This window comes from Miniopterus schreibersii (assembly GCF_964146895.1).
Source record: "Miniopterus schreibersii genome assembly, chromosome: 4".
Lineage (NCBI taxonomy): Eukaryota > Metazoa > Chordata > Mammalia > Chiroptera > Miniopteridae > Miniopterus > Miniopterus schreibersii.
Genome location: NC_138105.1, coordinates 8360522 through 8385453, shown reverse-complemented (window position 1 = coordinate 8385453; position 24932 = coordinate 8360522). Strand labels below are relative to the sequence as shown.

At 49.4% G+C, this 24932-nt stretch overlaps 1 protein-coding gene across 4 annotated transcripts in view; it reads left to right on the top strand.

Moving 5' to 3' along the window:
- The first annotated feature begins 8073 nt into the window (after positions 1-8073).
- Positions 8074-24932, top strand: part of PDE5A (phosphodiesterase 5A) — a 94556-nt gene continuing 77697 nt past the window's right edge. For 2 of the 4 annotated variants that reach the window (XM_081137130.1, XM_081137129.1), the window contains exon 1: positions 8074-8266. In XM_081137130.1, the coding sequence (XP_080993256.1) occupies positions 8154-8266 (113 nt within the window). In that variant the 5' untranslated portion in view covers positions 8074-8153. Of the gene's footprint in view, positions 8267-9309; positions 9453-24932 lie in introns of those variants that run through there. The other 2 variants (XM_081137132.1, XM_081137131.1) reach the window with 1 other exon arrangement.

Sequence of the window (24932 nt, the reverse complement as noted above, 5' to 3'; positions counted from 1 at the left end):
CCAAGCCAGGCAAGCTCAGAGGGGCACGTTTCCTTGCAAAATAAGCAGAAAATAAATGGCCTAATAGCTGTCTTTCCAGTAATAGTATATTTTCATAAAACACTTTTAAGTGACTACAAGTTATTTTACATAAGACGCATTCAAAACTCCTTTGTCAATGAGGACATGACTGGATGAATAAACTTGGACCAAACATCGAGGTGCTTTCTATAGCCTATGAATAGTATGAATTATTCTCCTATGTATGACTTACTTCCCCTTCTATAATATTGCTTGTTTGAGTTCTAAAGCAAAAAAAAAAAAAAAGAAAGGAAAATGTTTTATAAATTCTAAAAACAGCTTTTGTAGAAAATGTAATAAAGATTAATATATTTGGCAAAAAGGCTTGAGCAGGGAAGTTTACAGATTTCAAAAGGCATTAGGAGATAGTACTGGATTTTCTAAAGTCAACACTCAGCGAATATTGGGTATGACCATTAACGCTATTCATGTTTTTACTAACTTGTTTTGCAACTAAAGTTTCTTACAGCTAGTGATTAGGTTTTCTTTACTATAAATTAGGCAGATGGGATACTGTCTCCACCTTCTGAGGTGATGATGTGACTTAAACAACTAGCATTTTTATGTCCAACAGAGAAAATAATAATAATTAAATATAGCACTTTGCAAACAATGACAGTCAATAAACATTTACTACTTTGGTTTAAAGATTGTAGCTATTTCGCTTGAAGTAATCAATGTTTAACATCATAAACTATCAGTTTAAGAACGAGTTGGAAAATTTACTATGAGATCAATTATGGACAATATTGTGATTATATATATGAACAAACTCTGACCAACAGAATAGATATTCTGCTACTTATTCAATTTTTAAAGAACAATAGTATTTTTTGCAAAATACAAAGAAGAAATCTCTCTGGGACTACAGAAGTCAGCCTTGTAGCTTACATAAGATCTGGATTGGTCTTTACTCCTCGAATCCAAAGAAATGTGCCATTAATGCTATTTGAAAAGGAAAAAAAAGCAACACTGACACTCTCTTGGGACCAAACTGGAATTAAAACTAAAATATAGAAAAACCACCCTGAATAATCAATTGTAACTGAAGATAAGCTGGGGAGCAGCCCCATAACCAAGGAGGGAAAAGGAAGACCACGTAGAGACTGGTAGGAAGTGCGGAAGCGCGAGAGGGAGGGCTGGGCTGCAACTGAAGGTCCGGAGGGAGATCTCAGCTGTGGGGGTTCCCACTGAGGACTCTGGAGTCTAAACCTCAGGCTGAGCTTCCCAGCCCAGAGCACCAGACCTGAGAAAGGTGCCCACATAAGATCTGTCTGTGAAAAGTAGACGGGTTTCTGTCTGCCAGGGAGAAACGGCTGGAACTGCAGGAACCCTCTTAAAGAGCCAACACACAAAGTTTCCTGTGCAGCCACTCACCTTGGGCTCCAGCAGAGGGAGGGCGGAGTGGACTAAAGCTGTGTGAGGAGAATCTAGAGTTGTGGGCTTTGGAGTTTGAGATCAGAAGGCACCCCTCTGGATTCCTGTGCCAAGTCATTCCCCCATATGCAGAGGATATCTTTCTCAGGCAGATAATTTGCTGCTTTTGCATGAGGGGGGCAGCAATTGCCCTCCCCCCCCCCAGCTGATAAACCTCTTGCCCTACCCGGAGGAGTTTCTACAGCCTGAAGTTTGTTAAGAGAATCAGATTAATCAGCCTGCAGGCAGAGGCAGACCTCAGAGAGTTTTGAGTCTTTGTCTGATTTGATTGTGGACCCGGGCCTTGGAAGAGGAGTCTTTGATGTGCATCTTGGTCCTGTCCAACCACACCCAGCCCCAGGAGAGGAGACCTCAAGCTAAGGGTTGTTGACAGCTCCAAACACGGTACTCAGGGCCAGTCACAAACCGGGTCTGACACTGGCCTGCACCAGAGACCCTCCAAAAAGACTGAGAGTCCTAGCGGGCTTACCTAATACATAGAAACAAACCCAAATAGGCAGCCAAAATGGAGAGACAATAAAACAAGCCCCAAATGAAAGAACAAGAGAAGTCTCCAGAAAAAGATCTAAATGAAATGGAGACAAGCAATCTATCAGATATAGAGTTAAAAATACTGATCATGAGGATGCTCAACAGTATGAGAAAAGATATGGAAACTATGAAGGAAATGAAGAATGACATAGCAGAAATAAAAAATACATGGGAAGGAATAAACAGCAGATTAGAGGAAGCTGAGGATCAGATCAGTGAATTAGAAGACAGGGTAGAAAAAATTGCTCAATCAGAGATCCAAAGAGAAAAAATAATTAAAAACCAGGAGGACAGTCTAAGGGAGCTATGGGACAACATAAAATGTAACAATATTTACATCATAGGAGTGCCAGAAGAGGTCGAAAGTAAGCAGGGGTTAGAGAACCTGTTTGAAGAAATAATGGCAGAAAACTTCCATAACCTGGTGAAGGAGAGTCACACAAGTTCAGGAGGTACAGAGAGTCCCAAGCAAGAAGAACCCAAAAAGACCCACTCCCAGACACATCATAATTAAAATGCCAAGAATTCAAGACAGAGAGAGAATATTAAAGGCAGCAAGAGAAAAGCATCTGTTACCTACAAAGGAGCTCCCATAAGGCTGTCAGCTGACATCTCATCAGAAACTCTACAGGCCAGAAGGGAATGGCATGAAGTATTCAGGGTAATGCAAAGTAAGGATCTGAAACCAAGACTACTCTATCCAGCAAGGCTATCATTCAAAATAGATGGTGAAATAAAGAGTTTTCCAGACAAAAAAGGCTAAAGGAGTTTATCGCCACGAAACCAGCATTGCAAGAAATGTTAAAGGAACTGCTGTAATTAGAAGTAGAAAGAGAGAGAAAGGGAAATATAGGCATAAAGAATTAAAATGGCAATAGATAAATACATATCAATAATAACCTTACATGTAAATGGAGTAAATGCTCCAATAAAAAGACATAGGGTGGCTGAATGGATAAGAAAACATGACCCAAATATATGCTGTCAACAAGAGACCCACCTCAGAACAAAAGACTCACACAGGATGAGAGTGAAGGGGTAGGAAAAAATTTTCCTTACAAATGGAAATGAAAAAAAGGCTGGGGTAGCAATACTCATATTGGACAAAATAGACTTCAAAACAAAGACCATAACGAGAGACAAGAAAGGTCATTATGTAATACTAAAGGGATCAATCCAGCAAGAGGATATGACCCTGATAAACATCTATGCACCCAACATAGGAGCACTCAAATTTATAAAAAAACTTCTAGAAAACTTTAAGGGAGAGATTAACAGCAATACAGTCATACTCGGGGACTTAAACACCCCACTGATTTCACTGAATAGGTCTTTCAGACAAAAAAATCAACAAGGAAACAGTGACCCTAATTGATACACTAGATCAGATGGATTTAATTGACATTTACAGAACTTTCCACCCCAAAGCTGCAGATATACATTCTTCTCAAGTGCCTATCAGTAGATGAGTGGATAAAAAAGCTGTGGGACATTTACACCCTGGAATACTATGCAGCTGTAAAAAAGAAGGATCACTTATCTTCTGGGACAGCAAGGAGGGACCTGGAGAGTATTATTATAAGTAAAATAAGCCAGTCACAGAAAGACAAGTACCACATGACCTCACTCATATGTGGAATGTAATAAACAAAATAAACCGATGAACAAAATAGATCCAGAGACATAGAAGCATGGAACAGCCTGAGGGATCTTAGAGGGAAGGTGGGGAAAGAAGTTTGATAGATGATCATTATTTCTGCTCATTCAGTTCTTTCTTCTTCTCTGGCGTGATAATTAAATTACACCTTTCCTTCCATGTTCGGGAGGAGGCCAGCTTCCCATGGTGTCTGTGCCGCCATCTGAAATTTTTAAAATGTGACTCTAAGCGTCACTAAGAAATTTCTATCCATAACATCTAAAGGAAGGGAAAATGATTGTCTAGACTGGAAATGAAGATCAATATGCCTCTGTTTCTCTCCATTTTCTTTTGAAAATTCACACTTTTGTTCCTTCACTCTTTAAAGTCTATTTTAAATGACCTACTTTAAAACTGGTTTTTAGGTAAGAATGTCACACTGGCATGCAGTTGACTTAAACGTGTGTCATTCCTTGTGATTTCTTTCTTAACGAGTTATTTTATTTTTAGTTATTCTGACTAGTGCAGGATCCTTTCTCTAGAGAATGGACTCCTCTCTTCCATAGAAAAGTGAACAACAGGATGGATATGTTCTGGATCTGAGTGTTTCATGTTATTTTATGTTTCTGTGAGTGGTTAATATTGTTTATAAAGGAAAAGGCCATAGTACCTTGTTGAACACATTCCCCACATGCAGGTGAAAAGGGCAGGAGCCCCTGAGCTGACCTGCTTCTGAGACAGGACTTGAAAGCATTACCCACAGATGGCTGTCACCCCGTTTGTGGAGGTCTTAGGGGGAATCACACAGTTTTTTGGCATCATGGACCCATGTGCATTGCACCCTCGACTCCTGATCTGCAGAAACTAGGAGAGAGCAAATGTGTGTGGCTTTAAGCCACTAAGATTGTGGTAATATTGTTGCATAGCAATAGACAACTAACACGCAGCTCCTCAGTCCTTCTTTGTCTTTCTTAACCTTGAAATCATTGTGGAAAGTCCCTCAATCTGGGCGTGTTCCTGTGAAAACCCCCCAGTCTAATCATCATGAACAGATTCAGATTTTTGGCAGCAATGAGGCATAAGTAAGTTGCGCCTTTCTGTATATCCTGTTGAAAGGTGTGTACTGTTGGTTCATCCCAGTATAAGTGATTCGAAGTTGACCACTTGGTTAGAGTATTCACAAGTCTTTCTTGGTAATGGTAGATACTTTCCCCCATGGTAACTAATACATAACTCGTGAGAATATACTTTATGTCAATATCTCACTCATCACAATGCTCACTCGTTAGCTTTAGTAACCATTAATGATTTTCTAACTACATGATTCCTTTTATATTCACTGGTTGTCACTCTACTGCAAGCAACATTCCCTTCTCTTCTATTTCTTTGCTCACCTAGTTATTCATTGATATCAATATGGAACCATAGTAAATGGTTTGGAATTTGTTAATACCATTACATATTATGATATTCAAATTGTTCCAGATTTTTCCATTGGAAGCCCCCTTTACATGTATCTTCTGTCCTTGTGATATATGGCATCATTTTTAAGTCTTCCTTATTTTCCTGCAAAACAAGGTTTTCCAGGTACATTTTGTACTTTCCCTGTCCCAGACCTGGATCTTTTCTCCAAAGACTCCTGGCTTCTTTTAAAATGAAGAATGGTATTTAGTAACCAAGACATGGCTACTGAGAGTACTCATTGCTACTGGAGTGTCATCGCTTCCGGCATCTCGCAGTGACAAAGCTGGTATATGTATATATAAATTTAACAAAATACAGGCAAGGTATAGACATTAAAACTCTAAGCCATTGCTAGGAGAAATTTTAAAAGACTGAAATCGATGGATAAATATACTATGTTCATGGATTGTAGGACTTGATATTATTAAGATGTCAATTATGAAGATGTCTTTGCTTAGCATCTCACAAGGCTGCAGTCAACTTACCGGCTGGGATTGCGGTCTTAACCGAGGGTTGGTTGATTGGGGAAATACCTGCTTCTAGGGTTGCTGGCAGTATTCAGTTCCTTGCAGTTATAAGACTGAGGGACTTTCTTGCTGACTCAGGCTCCTTATAGGCTGTTAGCTGGAGGCTGCCCACAACTCTTGGAAACTGCCTGCATTTCCTTGCCGTGTGGGATTCCCCCACATCACACACACACACACACACTGAAATTTTAACCCCCAATTCCATTTCAACACCACCATGTACCTCCTAATCCTTCCCCCTCAACAGTGAGAAGCCTGGATCCCATTTTATGTGCAAAATATACTCAAATTTCTCAAGCCTAGAATATATAGGATTGTTACAAGGATGGTATTTTGGGGGGAAAGGCAAGGTAGGTGATATGTGACTCTTACAATTTGTGTTATGCTTTTTGGAAAAGGAATTTGATCATCCATGGTTTTGTTGTTTTCTACTTGTATAACCCAAACCTCTGACAGTAGAGGCAGATAAAAGCGAAATCCCACGGAACCTTGAAAGGTTGTTGGGGAGTTGGGGTCTCACTCTCGCAGGGTGGGAGTAAGGAGGGCTTCCTGTAAAGTGTTTGCACATCTGTGTGAGGCAAATGACGTTCAGCTTTCCTCGTGTTATTTCTTGCTGGTGTTCATTATTTACTATTCTTCAACTCCTTCGAAAAGAAGATTCGAGATGATGCTTAGTGCAATCTGTACCGATACGCTGCAACATAAAAGAACTGAGCAGGTCGAGATAAAGAATAAAGCTGGGAGCAAGAAGCCTGTTCAGAATAGGCTTCCCTGTCAGTACTTTGTAGTTACAAGAGGTATTGTTACACACGCTATCTGAGTCTTCCAGAGACAGCAGTTTGTTTAAAACACGGCAGCCCCCAATCCTCTGTGATAAGCTCGCCCCAGGTAAGAGGCCTTCCCTCTGACCCCTAACCTGCCATCTCCAGGGCTCAGAACTGAGGCGCCCAATGAACTGTTTCTCTTGCAGCAATTTTTCAGAAACCTCCCTGGTTTCTGGTCATTTAAAATCCAATATAATTTATCACGCATCACTTCACTCTCGGCTGCTTTGCTTGCTTGCAGTTTGGGCGTCGTGGTTACCTGCCTACAGCAGGAGAGCTTCAGAGAGGCTGAAGTTACAAAAGGACACTTATTTAATGCAGGAGGGATCAACCATTGCATCCAGGGACTGGAAAACATTTTAAAAGCTCTCGTATTATAAATTTAATTATGTGTTTTTGTGTAGTAGCAATCTCTTACACTGTTGCCAAGAACATTTTGAAAGGAGTTTGTTAAAACGTATGTAACGAAATTGTTTTTGGTCTACCATTGCTAATAGTGTCCTTCACAAGCCCAGGTTTAATTCTGCCAAAAAATTAATTTGTTGAAAAAAAACACCAGATTAAAACTGCAGGTGTGCACAGGGATATGGCCATGAGGACAGAGGAGAGCAAGACAGATTCCTTTTTGTGAAGCATGATCGGGACAGGACAAGGCAGGGTAGGGAGGCTGAGCCCTCTCAAATGGATACTTTTGAAGGGGGTGAGGGGGGAGTTCATTCCAGTTAAACATAGTGACGAATTAATTTAAAATCGGGCTAACTGGCAGCTCTGCGCTGTGTCAGTAGCGCCGTAAGGTCTCAAGTTACTCTGATTGTACCCAGACGACCTTGTTTGCTGACTCCATGCACGAGCCATCGCGGCTATTGCAGTGCACCCCTTTCCTTTACAGAAAGTCTTTTTCCACCTCGTGAAAAAGGTGTTTGATGCAAAGGCACTTAATCTACAATGACTATGGCTGCTGTTACTCACGTGGAGCACAGGAAAGGCCGTGCTGGAAGTCACCCGCAGACCTGTCCCCGAGGCCCACGCCCCCCGCTCTGCGTCCCGGGCGCGCCGGCCGGCTGCGTTCCCAGGTGAAGTCCCCCTGCTCCCAGACTCCGGCGCCTGGCTGGAGCAGAGCGAGGCGCACGCTCATTGTTCCAGGCCCGAGGAAAACCGTCCAGGGTGGCACCCCCTCTTCCTCTCGGGGGACCTTCCCCCAGCTACGGCTCCCTGGGCTGGGGATGGGCCTCCACGTCGCGACCTCCCCTTTCCTAGAGAGGGACACTCGCGAACACACCCGTCACCTCCGGGCGACCCGGAGCCTGCTCGGTGCGCAGCGCACCCCAGCGGCCGCGCGCTGCCTTCGGGCCGTGGCCACGGGGCTTCCGGAGAGCTCGCCAGTCGCCGCCGCGGCTGCCGCGGAACCGGGGACTCCAGAGGCCGCGGGAGCCGGCCCGGGCCTGACCTCCGGAGGCGCGGCTGCGCCCCGGCCCCGCCCGCCGCACCTGGAGCGCGGACCCGGAGAGGCGGGGCGGGGCTGCGGGCTGGCCCGGCGCCGGCGCAGCGCCCCGGAGCTGCCCGAACGCGACCAGGCGCGGGGGAGGGTCTCGGGGCGGAGGCCGCCGCTCCAGGGAGAGACCCCGGCAGGGGCGGAACCGGCCCCCGCGAGGCGCAGGGGCGCGCGGCGCGGGCATGGAGCGGGCGGGCCCCGGCTCCGCGCGGCCGCGGGACCACGACTCGGTGGAAGCGTGGCTGGACGATCACTGGGACTTCACCTTCTCTTACTTTGTGAGGAAAGCCACCAGGTAAGGAGGGGACCCGCGGCTGGCCCGGCCGCGGCGCGGAGCCCGCCCGGGGCTGATCTCTCAGGGCATCGTCCCCTCCCCGCTCCATGCAGCAGCCTCGGGTCCCGGGCCTTGATTTTAAAGTAGGTCCCGGTCTTGTTGCGGTGCGGAGACCTCCACTTTAAGGCGAGCGCAGCCGAAACGCCCAAGCGTGGGATTCGGTCCAACTTGCTCGCAAAGTTCAAATACAAAAATGTCCCGGGGCCCGGCCCCCGCCGCCCGCATTCCGGGGAGCGGTTCCCGTGCGCCCTGGCCACCTCCCGGAGCCCGGAGCCTCCGAGGCGAAACCAAAACAGTCTGAGCCCCGTCCCTGCAGCTCCGGAAGCACCGTCCCCAGCCGGGTCCCGGCGGCCGCGCTCCTCCCCCGTCCCCGCGCCGGGGCCCGGCGGGGCGGGGAGCCGGGGAGGGGGCGCGGCGGCGGGGCAGCCCCGGGGCGGCGGCGCGCGGGAGCCTTCCCCGGGTGAGTGCTGGCGCCGCGTCCCGCTCCGGTCCCCGCTGTCCCGCGCACCTCCTTTCGCTTGCTCCGGCGCGGCGTGGAGTGAACGCGGGGCGGGCGGGTCCCGCGCGGCCGGAGCGACCCCAGGGCCAGCTCCGCGGGGACCGGAGCCAGGGCCGAGGGCCGCGGCGGGCGGGGACGCAGCTGTCCCCCGGGAGGGGCCGCGCCCCGGGCACTAGGGCGCGCGTGGGAGACGCTGGCGGGACTTGGAAGGAGCAGAGGCTGGAGCGGAGGGGCGGGGAGGGGAGCGGAGAGCGCGTCCCGGGCGGGTCCCCTTAGCCCGCGGACTCGGTGCGGAGCCGGGGCGCCCACGGGGCTCCTGCGCGCGCTCGGGCTGGCTCCGGGGCGACCCTTTGGGAAGGGCCGGAGCCGGCGCTGGCCGCGGGGCCGGGGTGATGGTGGGGGCGCCGGCCCGGGCTGGGCGTGGGGCTCCCCCCGCCGGCGCGCAGCCGCGGCTGTGCGGGGCGCTCCCCACCAGGGGGCGGCGCGGCGCGGGGCGAGCGGGCGGCCGGGCGCTAGGGAGCCGGCTCCACTCACCCGCCGCACCGGCGGCGTCGCCCCCGCGCCTGCTGGAGTCCGGGTCGGCCGGGGCCCCGCCGCCGCACCGCGCCTTCCCGCGTCTGCTATGCTGCCCTTTGGAGACAGGACGAGGTACCTGCCCAGCACCCCCTTCCCAACTCCCTGGGCGCGGCGGGCCGGGGCTGGGTGGGGGGCCGTCCCCGGCGGGTGCTTCGCGGACAGTGGACCCCGAGCCATCTGCACCTCCCGCCTCCCTGCGGGGTACCCGTTACCTCAGGCCGGGCTCTCCGCGACCCCTTTCTCCTAACGGGCCTCCAGGGTTTTGGGGTCGACTTGACCACTGTCAAGGTTTCTCCCAGAGGCGATGGCTCGGGACAGATCTCATCCTCCGGGTTAGTTACGGGCCCTCTGAGAGTCAGCCCCCTTCCCGGCTTCGCCTTCTCCCTTGAAAACCCCAAACTGAAGCGCGGGGAGGGTAAATCCTGAACGGAAAGCGGCTGCTTCCCACGGCTCTCGGAGGGCTTGGGGGGAGCAGGAGGCCAGCGAGCTCTGGAGTTGCCCATCGCCCTGGGCGACCGTTTTCAGAGGTGCCCGCTGCTCCCGGACCCCCTGTCCAGTTTCCCGCCACCCGTGCACACTCCACCCTCCGCCCGCAGTGAGCTGTGGCCACAGGATGGGGAGTGGGCAGGGGGACCCGCTAATTTTTTAAGTGTGGGGCGTGTGTTCTTTAGGCAGATTATTAGCAGTTGAAAGGAAAAAGTTACTTGTCTTGCAAATCAGCCTAAAGGCCCCTTTCTTTCCCCCTCTCCACTTAAGCACAAAAGTGGGCTGCTTGGGGCTGCTGTTTTTAACTAGTTACACCTACCAGCACCTGCCTTTCTGAGCCGCCAGAACTTTGGAAGTGGTATGTTAGACGAAAATAAGTGGAAAATGTTTGTTACCTTTCTTTTCACGTTACGTTTTCTCCCAATTGGCATAGGATGAAAATCCTGACTCTCAAGACTATGCTCACCCGTGTAAGATTTAGATCATCCGAGACTATACTTTTCTCACTTAGCTGTCCGTTTTTATGGGACAGCTGATGTTGATGGTCGGCTGCACACTTTCTGTGACCTGTGTGTGTGTGTGTGTGTGTACTCTTGAGAGAAGAGTTTATGTTGAGTTCAAGTTGGAAAACGAAAGTATGAAATAGTTTCGAGTGCTTCAGGCCCTCAGTTTTAGGAGTTGCAAAGTGCTGCAAGCCGTCAGTATGTAGCCAGGGGTGCCTCATAAAACAAGAGTCCAGTTTGGATTGGTATTTGGAGGTTGGATAGTAGTTGCTCACAAAATTGCCAAACTTCTAAACTCAGCGTGATTCACTTGGTTACGGTACAAACTTACTGCAGACATTTTAACTTTACAGCTAAGATTTTGTGTTTTAAGTAGAAGCTCACATTACTTTGCTTTCACCCCTTTTTTACATGTTGTAAATACTGTAGGTGACGCAGGAAACCCATGAAACAGTAGTTTTAAAGTGCATTTGGATTCCCTGAGACGGTCGTCTGCGCTTGTCAGCAGGCGTGATGATGGAGCTGCTTCTGCATTCTTCGATTTGATCAGAAGAATCTTTGACAGGCAGACCTGCCCCTGTGCTTTTCCCAGACCCAGTGATCTGCACCCAGGACAGGCACTGAGCCGAGCGGAGGTCTGGCCTTCCTCGAGTCTCCTTTAAGCGCCTGTGAACTTGGGGCGGCCTTGAAAGCCCTTAGGCGGCTGTTACACTGTTTCCTGAGACTGTCTTCAAATGCAGAGTGAAGCAACTCATTGAAAGCTATACCTTGGGGCATAGAAATAGATGCTGGTTAGTAATTACAGCCTGCGTATGTGAATTTGAGTGTCGGTCGAGCAGTTCATAGCATAATCTATTGGCATAAAAATTAATTGGCGACGTCACCGCAGCATGGAAAGCTCCAGCCCTCACTATGGGAGGCAACTTTGCCCTGGCCCCACAGGCCGGGGAGACTGACGGGTACAGTGCGGGCTCTGATGCCCCTGCATGCTCGGGTGCCGCCTTCCCCGCAAATGCCACCTTCACAGCTGCTGTTATTCTTGACAGCCTGTTAGAGTAATGTTACCTTTCATTCGCCACTAACCAGCTCTTTGATCCTGGGCGACGCTGGAGTCCGTTAGTGTCGGAGGCGTTGCACGATTGGCTTTTTATTGCTTTGTTTTGTACTAGGCAAAAGCTTGGGAATATTTGGCATCTCCTGACACGCGGAGATATTAAGTGAGGACAAGCTTTTATGGCTGCTCGGATCAAAGTCCAGAAACAGAAGTTTTACCCTCGCCTGTCGCTTTCTGTGCTGGGCTTGGTCTCTGACACCGCAGAGCTGGCTGAACTGCGAGTGTCCAGGCCCGGTGTCGGCTCGTCTTTCTTTCTTTTTCCCTTTTTCCTTTGTTTTTCTACTCTTTCTTCTGTAATAGATTTTCACCTCTAAAAGCTGTAACATTTGTATTTATAAAGTATTTATATTGAAAGAGATGAGGGATAGAAAATAAATATTGCTGTGAACTCTTAAAAATGACTGTTTGTGTAACTGTATAGGAATGTAAACTTCACAATTTTCTGACAAATGATTTATTAAGAATATTTTGTTAAGCAGTCACTAATGCTGAAGAGAATAAAGCTCTGGGCAGGGGCTCAGTCTGTTTTTGACATTAGTTATAATACAGGGTGGGGCAAAAGTAGGGTTACAGTTGTCTGTATGGAAAATAATACAGTAATTAATAAATAATAATACAAGAATAAACTCTGTTTCTCATACTCACAACTGTAAGCCTCCTTTCGCCCGCCCTGCGTTTTACCATGGCAGTCCTGGCGCAGTAGTGACCTTTTTGCTTGTACTGTTCATAGCAGTGACCTCTAGGCTGCCCCCCAGCCTGGAAGCGCTCGTGGGGACTGCGCGGGAACCGCGGGCGCCCCTCCCGTTTGCTCCTCACGGTCCTCCTGCCTCCAGGTTGCACATTCAGATCCAGGTGGAGCCCGCAGGACAAGAGCATGCTTCCTAACCGTGGAATTAGCGCCGTGACAGCTGGTCAGAGATGGCTATTTTGAGGTCACTCTCTTGGCCTAGTGTCACACCAGCTTAAACAGGCTGTGGTGCCGTTCAGTAGCATTTTTTTTTTTTCATTTGTGGTGTGAAGATGTATAGAAATCGCCAGTATTTTTGCAAGATCATATCTTCACAGTTTGTAGCACTTTGATTTTGTTGTGTAATAATTTCTTTTCTTTTCTTTTTTTTTTTTTTTTGTGTGAATCCTTACCCAAGGATATTTTTTCCATTGATTTTTTTAGAGAAAGTGGAAGGAGGAAGGGAAGGAGAGAGAGAGAGAAACATCAATGTGAGAGAGACATATCGATTGGTTGCCTCCCACATGCGCCCTGACCGGGCCCGGGATCGAACCTGCAACCCAGATATATGCCCCTGACCGGCAGTCACCTCAGGTGCGAGGGCCAACGCTCTAACCATGGAGCCACACCGGCCAGGGCAACAATTTTCTTTTTAAATAATTCTGCCTAAGTAGATGATTTGACTCTGGTCTCGGATATCATTTCTTTTAAAATTACTTGAAACTCCTCTCAAGTTGTGTACGTAAAGGCTGTGCCACCACCGTTACCGGATGACAGACTGCGTCCTTCTACCAGGGTCCCCTTCCTCCAGGTTTGAAAACACAAGTTATCTTAGAACTTTGGTTGAGCCTCCTAGTGCATTTCAATAATGCCCAGGATAGATTTCTTTCCTAATTGAAAAGGCTAAACAGAACTGCTTGGTAGGTTTTAGTCCATCCCCGTAATGTTTTTCAACCTAATTATTAATTAAGCCCATACCCGTTGTGTCGGGTTCAATTTGTTCTTCCTTCTCAGAGCTGATTGTGGGATACAAGCCTCTTCTGAGATAAAAGCCTTTGGTAAGGACTGTGGACAATCAAGTAAATCCCTGCGTTGATTGACAGTTGGAGGGTTGAAAAATGACTAATTTCTGAATTTAGGATGCAGACCAGCTATTGCCTCTGCAGGACTTCCTGTGGAATTAGTTTAGCTGCACAGATGTAGGTCAGTTGACCGGTGCTCCAGCTGACGGATGGGCCTTGGAAACACCTGTGACAGTGTCACGCTCTCAGTAAAAAGTGCCCGTGAGCCGCCTACCTCGGAGCAGAAACTCAAGGAAGTCTTTCTACATGAGTCACTGGTCTGATGTTTAGCTCTGTAATCTTACGAACGGATGGGGTATTCTCACTTCGTTTTGAATTATATTCGTGTTTTTTATGATGTAAGTGTGTCATTCAGTTTCTCTAAATGGTAGGATTTATACTTGTTGCCAAGCACATGTTTTAAAGCAGGTAAAGCAAACTGAGTGTTAAGTTCGTAAGAATCATTTTGCTAAGTTTTCTGAAAAGCTTTCAAACGTGTGTTGTTTCTGGTTTTTAGTTTGAGGTGAACATGCTTTTTAAAGTCCTATGTGCCTTGCTGGCCTCTGTCTTCGTAGAGGCTTTCCCCCTTAGTCTGAATTGTGAGGTAAGATTCGCATTTTTGCATATTATTTCCTCTGAATAATTTTATTACATTCAAACTTGAGATACTGAAGAGCCCCATTCGATACCATATCCTTAGTGATAGTTATAAATAATAAGAATCACCATTTCTGTTCTCTGTTGAATAAGTTATACTGAAGTTATAAGGAAAGAAAAGACCCTGATCTTTTCAGCTGATGAAATAATTGAAACACACACACACAGATGGTTGACTTTCAGAGGTAGAGGGGATCACGCGATCCAGTGTCTCTCAAACTTAAGTAATGCACCCTTGTTAAAGAAACACATTCTTGTTGGTCTCCGTTACAGCAGTTAGAAAGCTTTTGGTCACAAGTGACAGAAACTCTACTTGAACTCACAGAACTGATTCACGTAATGGAAGTTCCTGGGAATTGGTTTAGCTGTGAAATTCAGCTGATGACATAATCTTGTCAAGATCCTGCTGTTTCTCTGTATATCTCTTTGATCTATCTATCCATCCATCCATCCATCCATCCATCCATCCATCCATCCCTGGGCACTGTGCTGTGTTGGCTACACTTTCCCACTGTCTTCTTCATGTGCTGGGAAAGTTTCTTTTTGGCAAGTTTATGATGGTCTTAAAGTTCTGATGTTAAAGTGCCCTCTTTTCCATATCCCTCATCACAGTCACTCAGGCCTTGCTGTGTCACAGGCTGCTCTGGACCCATCATCGCGTCCAGAATAGTGTTATCTGACTACTTTGTCGAGACAAGGAGTCCATAGTGTGATATGTCCTTGGGGGTGGGGAATTCCCAAAGAAATCGGTGAGGGCACACCCGAAGCCCCAGACTGCTGCCATATCTAGTGCGGACTTCCTTTTATTTTAACATTATTTAAATGTGGATTTTTTTTTTTAAAGACACTTCACTTTTTAAAAAAATATGTCTTTTTTGATTTCAGAGAGAGGAAAGGGGAGAGAAAGAGAGACAGAAACATCAATGATGAGAGTTAGTAATCGGCTGCCTCCTGCAGCCCCCTGCTGGGGATTGAGCCCACAACCCGGGCCTGTGCCGGGACCGGAGTCGAACCCCGATCTCCTGGATCAGTGGTCAGTGCTCAACCGCTGAGCCACACTGGTGGGCTAAACATGGAATTTTTAAGATTAGTGTAATTTAATCATAGTTATAGCATGTATGCAACTATAATACCAAAATAAATGTATAAGTTAATTACAAATAAAATGAAAAAACTCCCACCAAATGCCAATGGGCAGCATGCACTAAGTCACCTTGCGCAGCGAATGGGGGCCGTGACTGGCCGACAGAGGCCTGAGGGCGGCCGCCTCCGCTGCAGCTCCCCGACTGGGTGTCTGAACAGCCAGGAAGCTTGACCCCTGGAGCACGTCATTGCGGTGGTGCTCGGTTTGGAAGCGCGTCTGCACGGTCCGGCCTCTTCTACGTTCTCTGTACCCCAGGGCGAGGGGCTGAGTGGTTGGGTGCAACCGGGGAGGAACCTGAGTGCTCGGATTGCGGGGCTGTACCTGGCACAGGTGGTCATCTCGGTGACACAACGCACACATCTTCCACTTGTTTTTGGTTTTAATTGTCATCAGTGTGAACACACAAAAGTAAAATACTTTCATGAAAAAGGGACAGATCTTCACGGCACACTTGACTCGCCGGCTCAGGGCCCCCCAGACCTCAGACCGAGAGGCAGGTCCAGCCGTCGCCGTATCTAAGCTGCAAAGCACATCAGTGGACGTATTTACAGCACGGCTCTCAGTGCTTGTTTTCTTTCGAATGTCAGTCGGTTTTCCCTTAAGGGACATTTTCCACGCATGGGATAACGTATGCATGGAAAATCACCAAGCGTGTCGCTTCCAGCTCTCCAGCTCTCGGTCACATTCGAATGCGAAACCATATGAAGCAAGTCTACATTTTATGTTTGGTTCCAGCGAGCGTCTCAGATGTTTCCATAGCTGGAGAAAGCTTGGAGCTACTAAATAACTTTAGGCAGAGCATCCGTTTCCTTCCCATGCCAGACCCAAGTGACCGCCTCACTGTGACACCGTAGCGGGGAATTCGGAGGCTGTCCGTGGAGGTGTGCCCCAAACAGGAGGCGGAGGCGTGCCCCAGACCGCCCTTTGCATTTACACCTGCTATTGTATGTTAGCATTTCCTTCCTGCAAGCTGCTGTTTCTCCCGGGCGATGCCGTGCATTGCTGCTGACAGTTTTTGCTGCGAGAGACTGCTGGGTGCATTGCAGGAGGTTTAACATCCCTGGGCCCAGACCCTGAATGCCAGGAGCACCCCAATCTCTGTGACCCAAACGCCCCCCAAGGGCTGGCACCAATACAAGGCTGAGAGCTAGTGTTCTACATTCCTTGACAGTTATTTCTATTAGGACGGTGAAGGGCCCTAGAGTGGACAGATTCAAGCTGCAAACCAGCCCACCTCTTTCTAAGAGTACGACCTTCAGGACTTTATTAGCCCTCTCTGTGAAATGGAAATAATAGCATTTACTTCCTAGGGAGCTTAAGAAACCTAAAGGAAATACTCTAGACTCCCTTCTCTTTTTTAGTAGCAGCTTTCAGCTGTCTACTGTTTTGCCCGGGGAATTGCCAGTGCCCCAGATAGAATCACACACTTCGACAGCCACCCCCTCATCCTGGTAAGGGGGACCAGGACAACAGAGCAGTGATTTTACTGACTTTACGTGTCTTTCTCATTTTTTAGACAAATTTTTATTGACAGTTTGAACAGAAGCTCTGTGGATTTTGTAAGGTGCTGGAAAGGGAGCTGGAATGGGAGGCCAGAGCCTGGATTTATTCCCAGCTTTGCTGTTAACTAACTTTGTGACTGGCCCAAGTTCAGACACCTCGGCGTTAAAACAAGAAGGAGTGAGGAATCGGGGCAGAGAAGTTCAGAAATGAGCTCAAAATCCCCCTTGAGCTCCAGGCACCCTTGATTCTCACTAGGAGAGCAGAACCAACTTCTCAGCCGGAATACTTGCCTTCTTTAAGTATTATCCAAACATGAGTAGTAGACCCGAGTCAAATTATGCAAATAATGTGTCCAAAACTGCCTAAAATTAGAATCCAAGAGCAGGAAAAATATCTAACATGAGACTTTATGTGCGTTACTTGTGTTTTCCCTGCAGATAATTTTAGCAGATGGCCAAGGAAGTTACCCAGCAGCCCTTTTCGGACAGGAAGCTGTACACGCTTTGTTATTCTAATCCTTAGTGATTAATTCACGTGACTGGTGAAAAAAGCATGGGAGAGAAAGGAAAAGGGATGGCTTCTGAGTAGCAGACTCCAGCTTGAGGATGCATTGTGTGTTCGATCATTCGGGGCCTGTGACTTTTTGCTGTTTTGAGGGACCTCACAACTCTCCCCAAATGCTGCTGCTCAAGGGACTTGCTCCATGGCCATCCTTGAGGCCCGTGTGTCAACCTTCTGCAGAATGTCCCCCAGGGAGCCCCTTGGGAGGAGCTAACTGGGCCAGCTCTAACCCCAGATCTCCTGTAGTGAGCTTCAAAGCCATCCAGTTACAGCCATCCTCATTTAGAATTACGGTTGTTACGAAATGTTGCTGCGTATTTTCTTACATTTGTTGTCGGTTTTACTGTGTCTTTGATATTTTGGAAAAAAGCTGTCCCCAAATCTGTAACTTATTTTTGGGGAAAAAAATTAATTTTGAAGTAGTGATGGAAAAAACCAAGTTACATTGTTGCATTTATTTTTCCCAGCTAAATGTTAGGCTCTTAATCTTTCTGTATTATTCAGGAAGTTATGTTTTGTGTAAGTGTAGTTATTGGTCTGGGGAGTCTATTTCACTCCCTATTTTGAGAAAATTCTTACATTAAAACATTTTATTTAACATGAGTGTTTCTGTAGACAAGTGAGTGCATTTAAATGAGGAGCTTAAGAAGCAGCAATGGCTAACATCTGGATTTTCTGTAGAAGCCTATTGAATAAGTTCTTTTAATATTTACCCCAAAAAAGTGCTTTTGAAAATATACTCCATTTAATGTTCAATTAACTTAAAAACAATAACTATTGTGCATTAAACATTGGGACCAGACTCCATGCTGTCCGTTAAATGCATCATTTCCTTTAAGTTTTTAAGAGACCTGTGGGGGGTAGGGCCACTGTCTCCCTTTTACACGGAGAATAAATAATGTCCCTAAGGTCTCACCTTCTGAAGAAGTAGTTCTGGGCACGGCCAGAGCGGCTCGGTTGGTTGAGCATAGTCCATAGTCCTTGGCACCGAAGGGCTGTGGGTTCTGTCCCCGGTCAGGGCACACACCTAGGTCGCAGGTTCGATCTGCTGCCGATCGGGGCACCCATGGAAGGCAGCCCTTTGGCCGATGTTCTCTCTCACGTCAGTGTTTCTCTCTCTCTCTCTCTCCCTTCCTCTCTCTAAGCATATCCTCGGAAACAAACCCAAGCAGTAGTCCTGGGGTTGAAGCCCAGTCCTTCGCAGCAAGGGCCCTGCCCGCGCGCTGACGGGCGCTCCGATGTAAAGCTAACGGGGCAAAGCGGAGGCTCCTGGATGCCCCCTGCGGAGTCTGACTCGACGGAGGCTGCGGCTTCCCCAGGGCTCTGACGGGCCGCACACGCCGGGTGACGTGCCCAGGGACTGCCGGGCGGTTCAGTTTCCATGCATAACTTTAGGGCATAAAAAGTGGGAACTCAAATGGCATTTGAAAAGAGAGTGGCTGAAAGTTTAGGTACTCGGCTGTTACAATTATATTTTTAGTGTTAGGACACAAATGCCCTAAGTACAGTTTATGTTCAAAGAATTTGTGTCCTCTGATACCTTCTTTTAGGCAAGAGTACAGAGCACTTTAAACTAGTAGTTTTACAAGTAGGTTTCAGCTAACGCTTTTAACTCCTAAGAGTTACGTTTATATCACATTTTTACTTTGCCCTGTAAGTTTTTTCCTCCTTACTCTTCTAGGTGCCAAGAAATAGCCTATAAAACCCAGGCAAGTACTTTTAAGTGCTTTCCCTGTTCAAGACATCTGGAATATTGAATATGTGTTTTAAGGCATTTCGGTCTTTTTCAAGAGTTGTTTTGTAAGATGAGCGAGCAGTTCAGCTTTGGCAGCAAGAGAGCTCAGTGCTGGGTGGAGCCCTGTGGACAGAGGCGCGCGTGTGCGCGTGTTTGCGCGTGTTTGCGTGTGTGTTTGCGTGTGCATTTGCACATGCCGTGCGCATCCCTTTGGCTAATCCCCTTTGAGACGCTGCGTGAGCGCTGGCGTCCGTCGGGTCAGAAGCTTTCGCACATTCTGCTCATTACTTCTAGGTAGCAGGCACGTGGGGGAGCTGTGACTGGTCTAGATCAGGGTAAAATTTCTAGAGCACAAGCTATGCCTGTGGTTTTAGGTCCTCTGATACGTTTATATTAATCTTGAGTGAAAATGAGAAATTGGAAAAGGGAGGAAGTTTTCATTCTTAACAGCATATATACCGTTCATTTTTTTCAACGAGTAGTACTAATCAACATATAAAACTTCTAGAAAGCGGGAGATGACGCGTACCCAGTGTGTAAAACTCGAAGCTGGCTGACTGTCCACACAAAGGCAGCACTGTTCCACCACCATTAGACGTAATCGTTAACTGCCTCAGGCTGTCACTGTCAGAGTGACGCAGGATGCACAGAATGGCATATACAGCCCCTTATTTCTGCTGTGTGTCATTCCCACGAAATAAACTTTTCGTTACAGCCATTATAAACAGTGACAGTTTACGCTGTACGCGTCCTAGCCCCAGAATCCCTTTGGTCTTTACGCTCATTCGCAAATGCACCCACTCGTCCCTCTGCGTCGCTGCAGACGCCCAAGCCAGGCCCTGGAAACGTCACGCTCGGCCTCTTCCCGCAGCAGGTGCTGCGCCTGGCTGCTGGGCCTTCCGGGCGGTGAGCTCATTTCCTTCTGTAGGGTTTGTAGGGCACCCGCCTGCCCGGCCGTCAGTCCCCTGAAGGAGCCTCGTGGCATCAGAACGTGTTCTTCACGACACCAGTTTCCATATCCAGTCGTCACCAGTTTGAGCTGCAAGAGTCTTCCCTAAAGTGCTCCCCAATATTCCTAAATGTTCCTGCATTCCTTAAAGTCGAGCAGAAAGACACACTTCTGATTGGATTCGTCATCTAAACAGATTTGAGATTTAAAATTCAAGTCGCATTTATGGCAACTCACGGCAAGTTTTTGGCAGCCGCCAATGGCTTTATTTCCTGCCTTTAATTAATATCAACCTCCGGGGTCCTCCCTGGCTCGGTGTGGGGAGGGCCCTGGGTGAGCCGGGCATGGGCAGGTGGGAACCTCGGGTGGTATTCACCGGGGGGGAGAGCTCCCAGCATTGACTTTGCTACCCTCTGGGTCTCTTCGGTTATTTTAAGACGTATTGTCAGAGTTTTAAAACAAAACTAAATCAATTTACCCATTTATAAAAGGTGTATGATTCAGCTCGTTTATGGGATATGGCATTTTTTGTGGAATGGAATAAGGAAGGGAGTGACTGGAGGACAGTAAAACCGATTTGGGTGAGGAGAGGGAATGGTCCTGGTGGGACGGTCAGCGTCCTGCCGGTTATAAACTCTTGGCATCGGCTCTCACGGCCGTTCCCGTGGCCGGGGCCTCTTGTCAAGCGTGCAGGGCCTGCTGTCTTTCAGTAAGAGCCTTGTGCGACTGGAAGGGGCGCCCGCCTCTGCGCCCCAGGAGTGCGGTGCCTACTGAGGAGCTGCCTGTTGGGGCAGGACAGCATCGAGTCCCTCGGGCTGTGGCCCAGCGCAGGGCACCTTCCTGGAATGTGTGTCCCCTGCTGCAGTTGCTCAGGTGACTCTACTGTAACTTACGTGGAGGAACCGTGTGACTCTTCTTTATGGGGGGGACTTAGTGAGCGTCCACAAAGCATGACCTGCTGAAGTCTCAGCTTTGGCCACAGACTTTGAGTGCTCAGGGTGGGTGTAGCCGGCCTATTTCCAGACCCGCTAGGCCATCAGCCTGTGGTCCTGTACCCCAGGAGTACAGCTCTCCCCCTAGGCTCCCCCTCATCCTGCCCCATCCTTTCCCTCCCCCTTCCCCTCCCTCTCTCCCCTCATTCTCGAGGCAGAACTTTGTGAAAAAAGGAGCAGCCTTCCTCCCTCCCCAGCCCCTCTGCAGGTGCAGGAGACAGGCCTCTCCCCTGCAGGAGGACATGGAAATGCGGGCGCACAGACGGACCCCACTCACCCGCCGCCCTGTGCGGGAGTGAGAAGTGAGGAGGCCTTTCGCCTCAAAGCGAGGAAGCTGAGGGGCAGAAAGGGGCTAAGCGGGGTGACTGACCGCAGGTCCCCTCCGCCTGCTGCGATGTCAGCGCCGTGGGGACTGTGGGACGGCTGCTCGTTTTCACAGCGGCCGCGCCGGCTTTGAACTCCAGGGAGGCTGCCGTGGTTCAGTCTCCCACCCGCGTGGTGTGTGGTCTGGGGCCCCGACTGGGATCACCTCCTGACAACTCTCGGGACCGGGGTGGTGGTCCCCACGTTCCGCCCTGCGGGAGACAGCCAGCCCCGCGCCCTGCCCTCCAGGGGGAGCCGGCGGAGGCGCGTGTTCCCCGTCGCATGGAGGGTGACGTTGAAGCTCGGGAAGAAAGTTGTTCGTCGCTGGTCACACATCCCGTCAATAGCAAAGCCGAGAGGAGGTTAGAATTTGGGGCGCTTGGCTGGCAGCGCAGTCCCCAGGCCTGCTAGCAGCCTAGGAGCAGCCGCCCTTTCAAAGGCGGGCTGCAGCTTGCCTTCTCTGTGAAACGGTGTGGTTTTGAGAGTAGCATGAAAAGGCTTGACTTAAGGGGGCACCTGATGCCACATTTTATTAATCCGAGAGCTTTCGGAAGGTTCAGTTATTCTCCACGGGGCCACGTGTGGCCGGTGCCCAGGGTCCCCCGTGCTCTTGGGACGATGACGTTAGGACCGGCGGGTCCGCAGCCCCGAGCTCGTCCGCACGCCGCCCGGAGGCTGCCTTTCCTCGGCCGTGTGCGCACCCACAGGACCAGCTGGGCAGGGCACGCGGAAGCCCCAGGGTGGCCGCCTCCAGCACGCCCGCCCTCTGCTCCCAGAGCCTACGATGCCACAGGAGTAGTCACCGCTTCTCCGAAGCCCAGCGTCAGCCGGGTGCCCCGAGTTTCCCTCTGCCCGGCCAGCAGCTCTGAGGGCGCCTCTCCTCTCCAGCGCATTTATGGTGTATTCTTTTCGGTGCATTGTTTTAGATCACAACACGTGACTGCTTTCAGAGAAACTGAGGTGGACCCGTCCTGAGGCATCTTTGCCCTCTGAGTCCTGGAGACGGTGCTTTACCCCGCGGTTTAGTCCGTGGCCCTGCCACGATGTGGCGGGAAAGAATTAAGTTCGTGAACGTGTTACTGTAAGGGATCCTGTTCTCTGTGCCCCGTGGGCTTGAATTTGACTTTGACGCTCTCGGAGGCAGCTGGACGTCGAGGAGAGCCTTTCGCAGGACGGGAGTCGCTGCATCGGAAACGTCGATGTTCTCAGGGGCCGCAAGACTCGGGGTGGGAGACCTGGGCTCGATTCCTGGCCGTGCTGCCGCATGGCAGAGGGTGTTTGGGTCCGTAATGCCCAGTGGTGCCGGGATTTCCTCGGGGTTCTGAATGTAAATACTTGTCCACATGCCGTAGAATCAGGGAAGAAGAGGGAGGGAAAGTAGAGAGAGGCTGTCCTAGGCCAGGGGAGCCACTACCTGCCCGGCCTCTAGAATCCCCCCGCTTTTTACCTCATGCTTGACATGCTCACAGTCACCTTCTCCATCTTTATTCATGCAATATGCATTTACATTTAACTTCACGTGGTGACAGAGTCCAATATGTATATACATCAACTTCTGGACACAACAGACCCCAGTCTGGGGAGGAGTGTGTTGGGGCCGCTCATTAGCGATCCCTGGCGCCCAGGACAGTGCCTGTCATGGAACCGCAGATTATGAGAGTAAATTTACTTTAGATTTAAAAGAGTTCAGGTTATTCTGAAAATTTGGGCCCATTTTTAGAATAAACAATTAATTTCCCGACAAAACTGTGCCATGCACAATACCTTTACCTCACATTTGACTTCTGCAGCAGGACCAAGAGAGTCTTTTCCCCCCAAAATAGTGTCCTTGAAGCAATATTTGGAGACCTCCTCAGTTTTTCCAAGGGCCTGTCTTAACCTAGAGTGTGATTATTTGAATAGAGTTCTTGTTTCAAGTATCCGTGCATCACTCCTTCCCTCGGTAGCCGCTCTTCAACTGGACGGAACCCTTAACTGCCAGCGGCGCTCTGTAATGTTAGAATGGCTCTCAGCATCACTTCTGCCCCCTTCTAGAAACTCTGCCTCTTGCAAAAGAATTTTAATTTACATTTTCAGGTGATTCGCACCTGTACAGAGAGTCATCGGGAGAGGAAGGGCCCACCCCAGCCAGCCACGTAGGTCGTGGGCTGTGCCCGGCGAGGCTCCCAGGGCTTCCGGGGGACAGAGGCAGGCGAGATGTTTTCCCTTCCCTTGTGGTCGATTCCTAAGCGGCCGTGATGATGTGACCATACCATATGTTTTCCTGCGCACACGCAACTCCAGGGACTCAGATAACCAAAAATGTGGTCGTGAGAAGCCCCGCCCCTGTGACTGCTGTGGGTCAAACTGGCTGATTGAATGACAGTGTCCTGGATCTGAGTCCCTGTGTCATTTAACCCTGAGTTCATCTGTCCAGAAGACACCTAGAAATGGAACATGGTGAGACAATGCAACACAGCAATGAAGACGCATAGCAGAGAGCTGGCGAGCACCTGCTGTTTGAGACACACGCTGGGCACTGCAGGGCCCGAGGCTTCCCCCGCAAGGGTGGTAAAGTTTCTGCAGCAAATGTGGCAGCACTGGGATATTCAGAGACTGGGGTCCCTGTGATGCAGCTCAGTTGGGAACCTTCCTTTATGTATTCACTCAGGAGATGCTTGTTGAGGACATACTGTGTGACAGGCGTCTTCTAAGCGCAGGGCTGAGTGGTAAGACAGGCGAGTAGCTCTGACGGGATTTTCATCTGGTCGGAGCAGATGGACAGTGTGCCAGGGTATGGTAACCAAGAAAGACGTCCGATAGCGAGAATTCAGGGGGAGTGGGCCCGTGCTGGGCTGGAGGCCGCGTTAGGTGGCTGACCAGGGAGGGCCTCTGAGCAGGGGCGTGGGGGCTGTGACCAGCCAGGTGATGGGAGGGGGAGGGTCCCAGACTGGGGACGGCTAGATGTTGACGCGCCTGGGCAGCTCCAGGGAGGCCGGCGCGGGGACAGGGATGGGGCGGGGGTTTCAATGAGTTTGGGTTTTATTCTGAGCTCAGGGAGAAGCTGAGCATAGTAGTTCAGATGCTACTTCGTGACAAGACTACTCTGGCTGCTGGGTGGAGAGTGGATTGAAAGGGGCAGGTATAATATCAGAGGGACCAGCCAGGGGCCGTGGCCATGGCCGGTGGGACGTGGTGGGGCTCGGGCCGGGTGCAGGGCCGGAGGCAGAAATGAAGGGATTGGGATGGAAGGTTTGGGTGGTCGAGTTGGCAGGACTTGGACTGGACATGAGAGTTGAAGGCAACAAATTTAGAGTAAGTCCTAGATGTTGGTCTGAGCAGCTGGGGAGAAAGTGCTGCTACTTCTACTAACATGAGGGAACTGCAGGGAGTGGGACTGGCCGGGTGACTGGTGACTGGCAGGGAGTGGGACTGGCCGGGTGACTGGTGACTGGCAGGGAGTGGGACTGGCCGGGTGACTGGTGACTGGCAGGGAGTGGGATTGGCCGGGTGACTGGTCACTGGCAGGGAGTGGGACTGGCCGGGTGACAGGTGACTGGCAGGGAGTGGGACTGGCCAGGTGACAGGTGGGACATTAGGAATCCCGTTTCCTGCATTTTAAGCTCTCTGTGTAGACATCCATATGGAGTTCGCAAGTAGGTGGTTTAATTAAAAAAGAAAAATAATTCGCCATTTTCCATTCATCAAGTAAGAAACTGTGGCTAAGTTTTAGGTTTGTAGCTGAAATAGATAAAAGGCCTATTTTTATATTGATTCA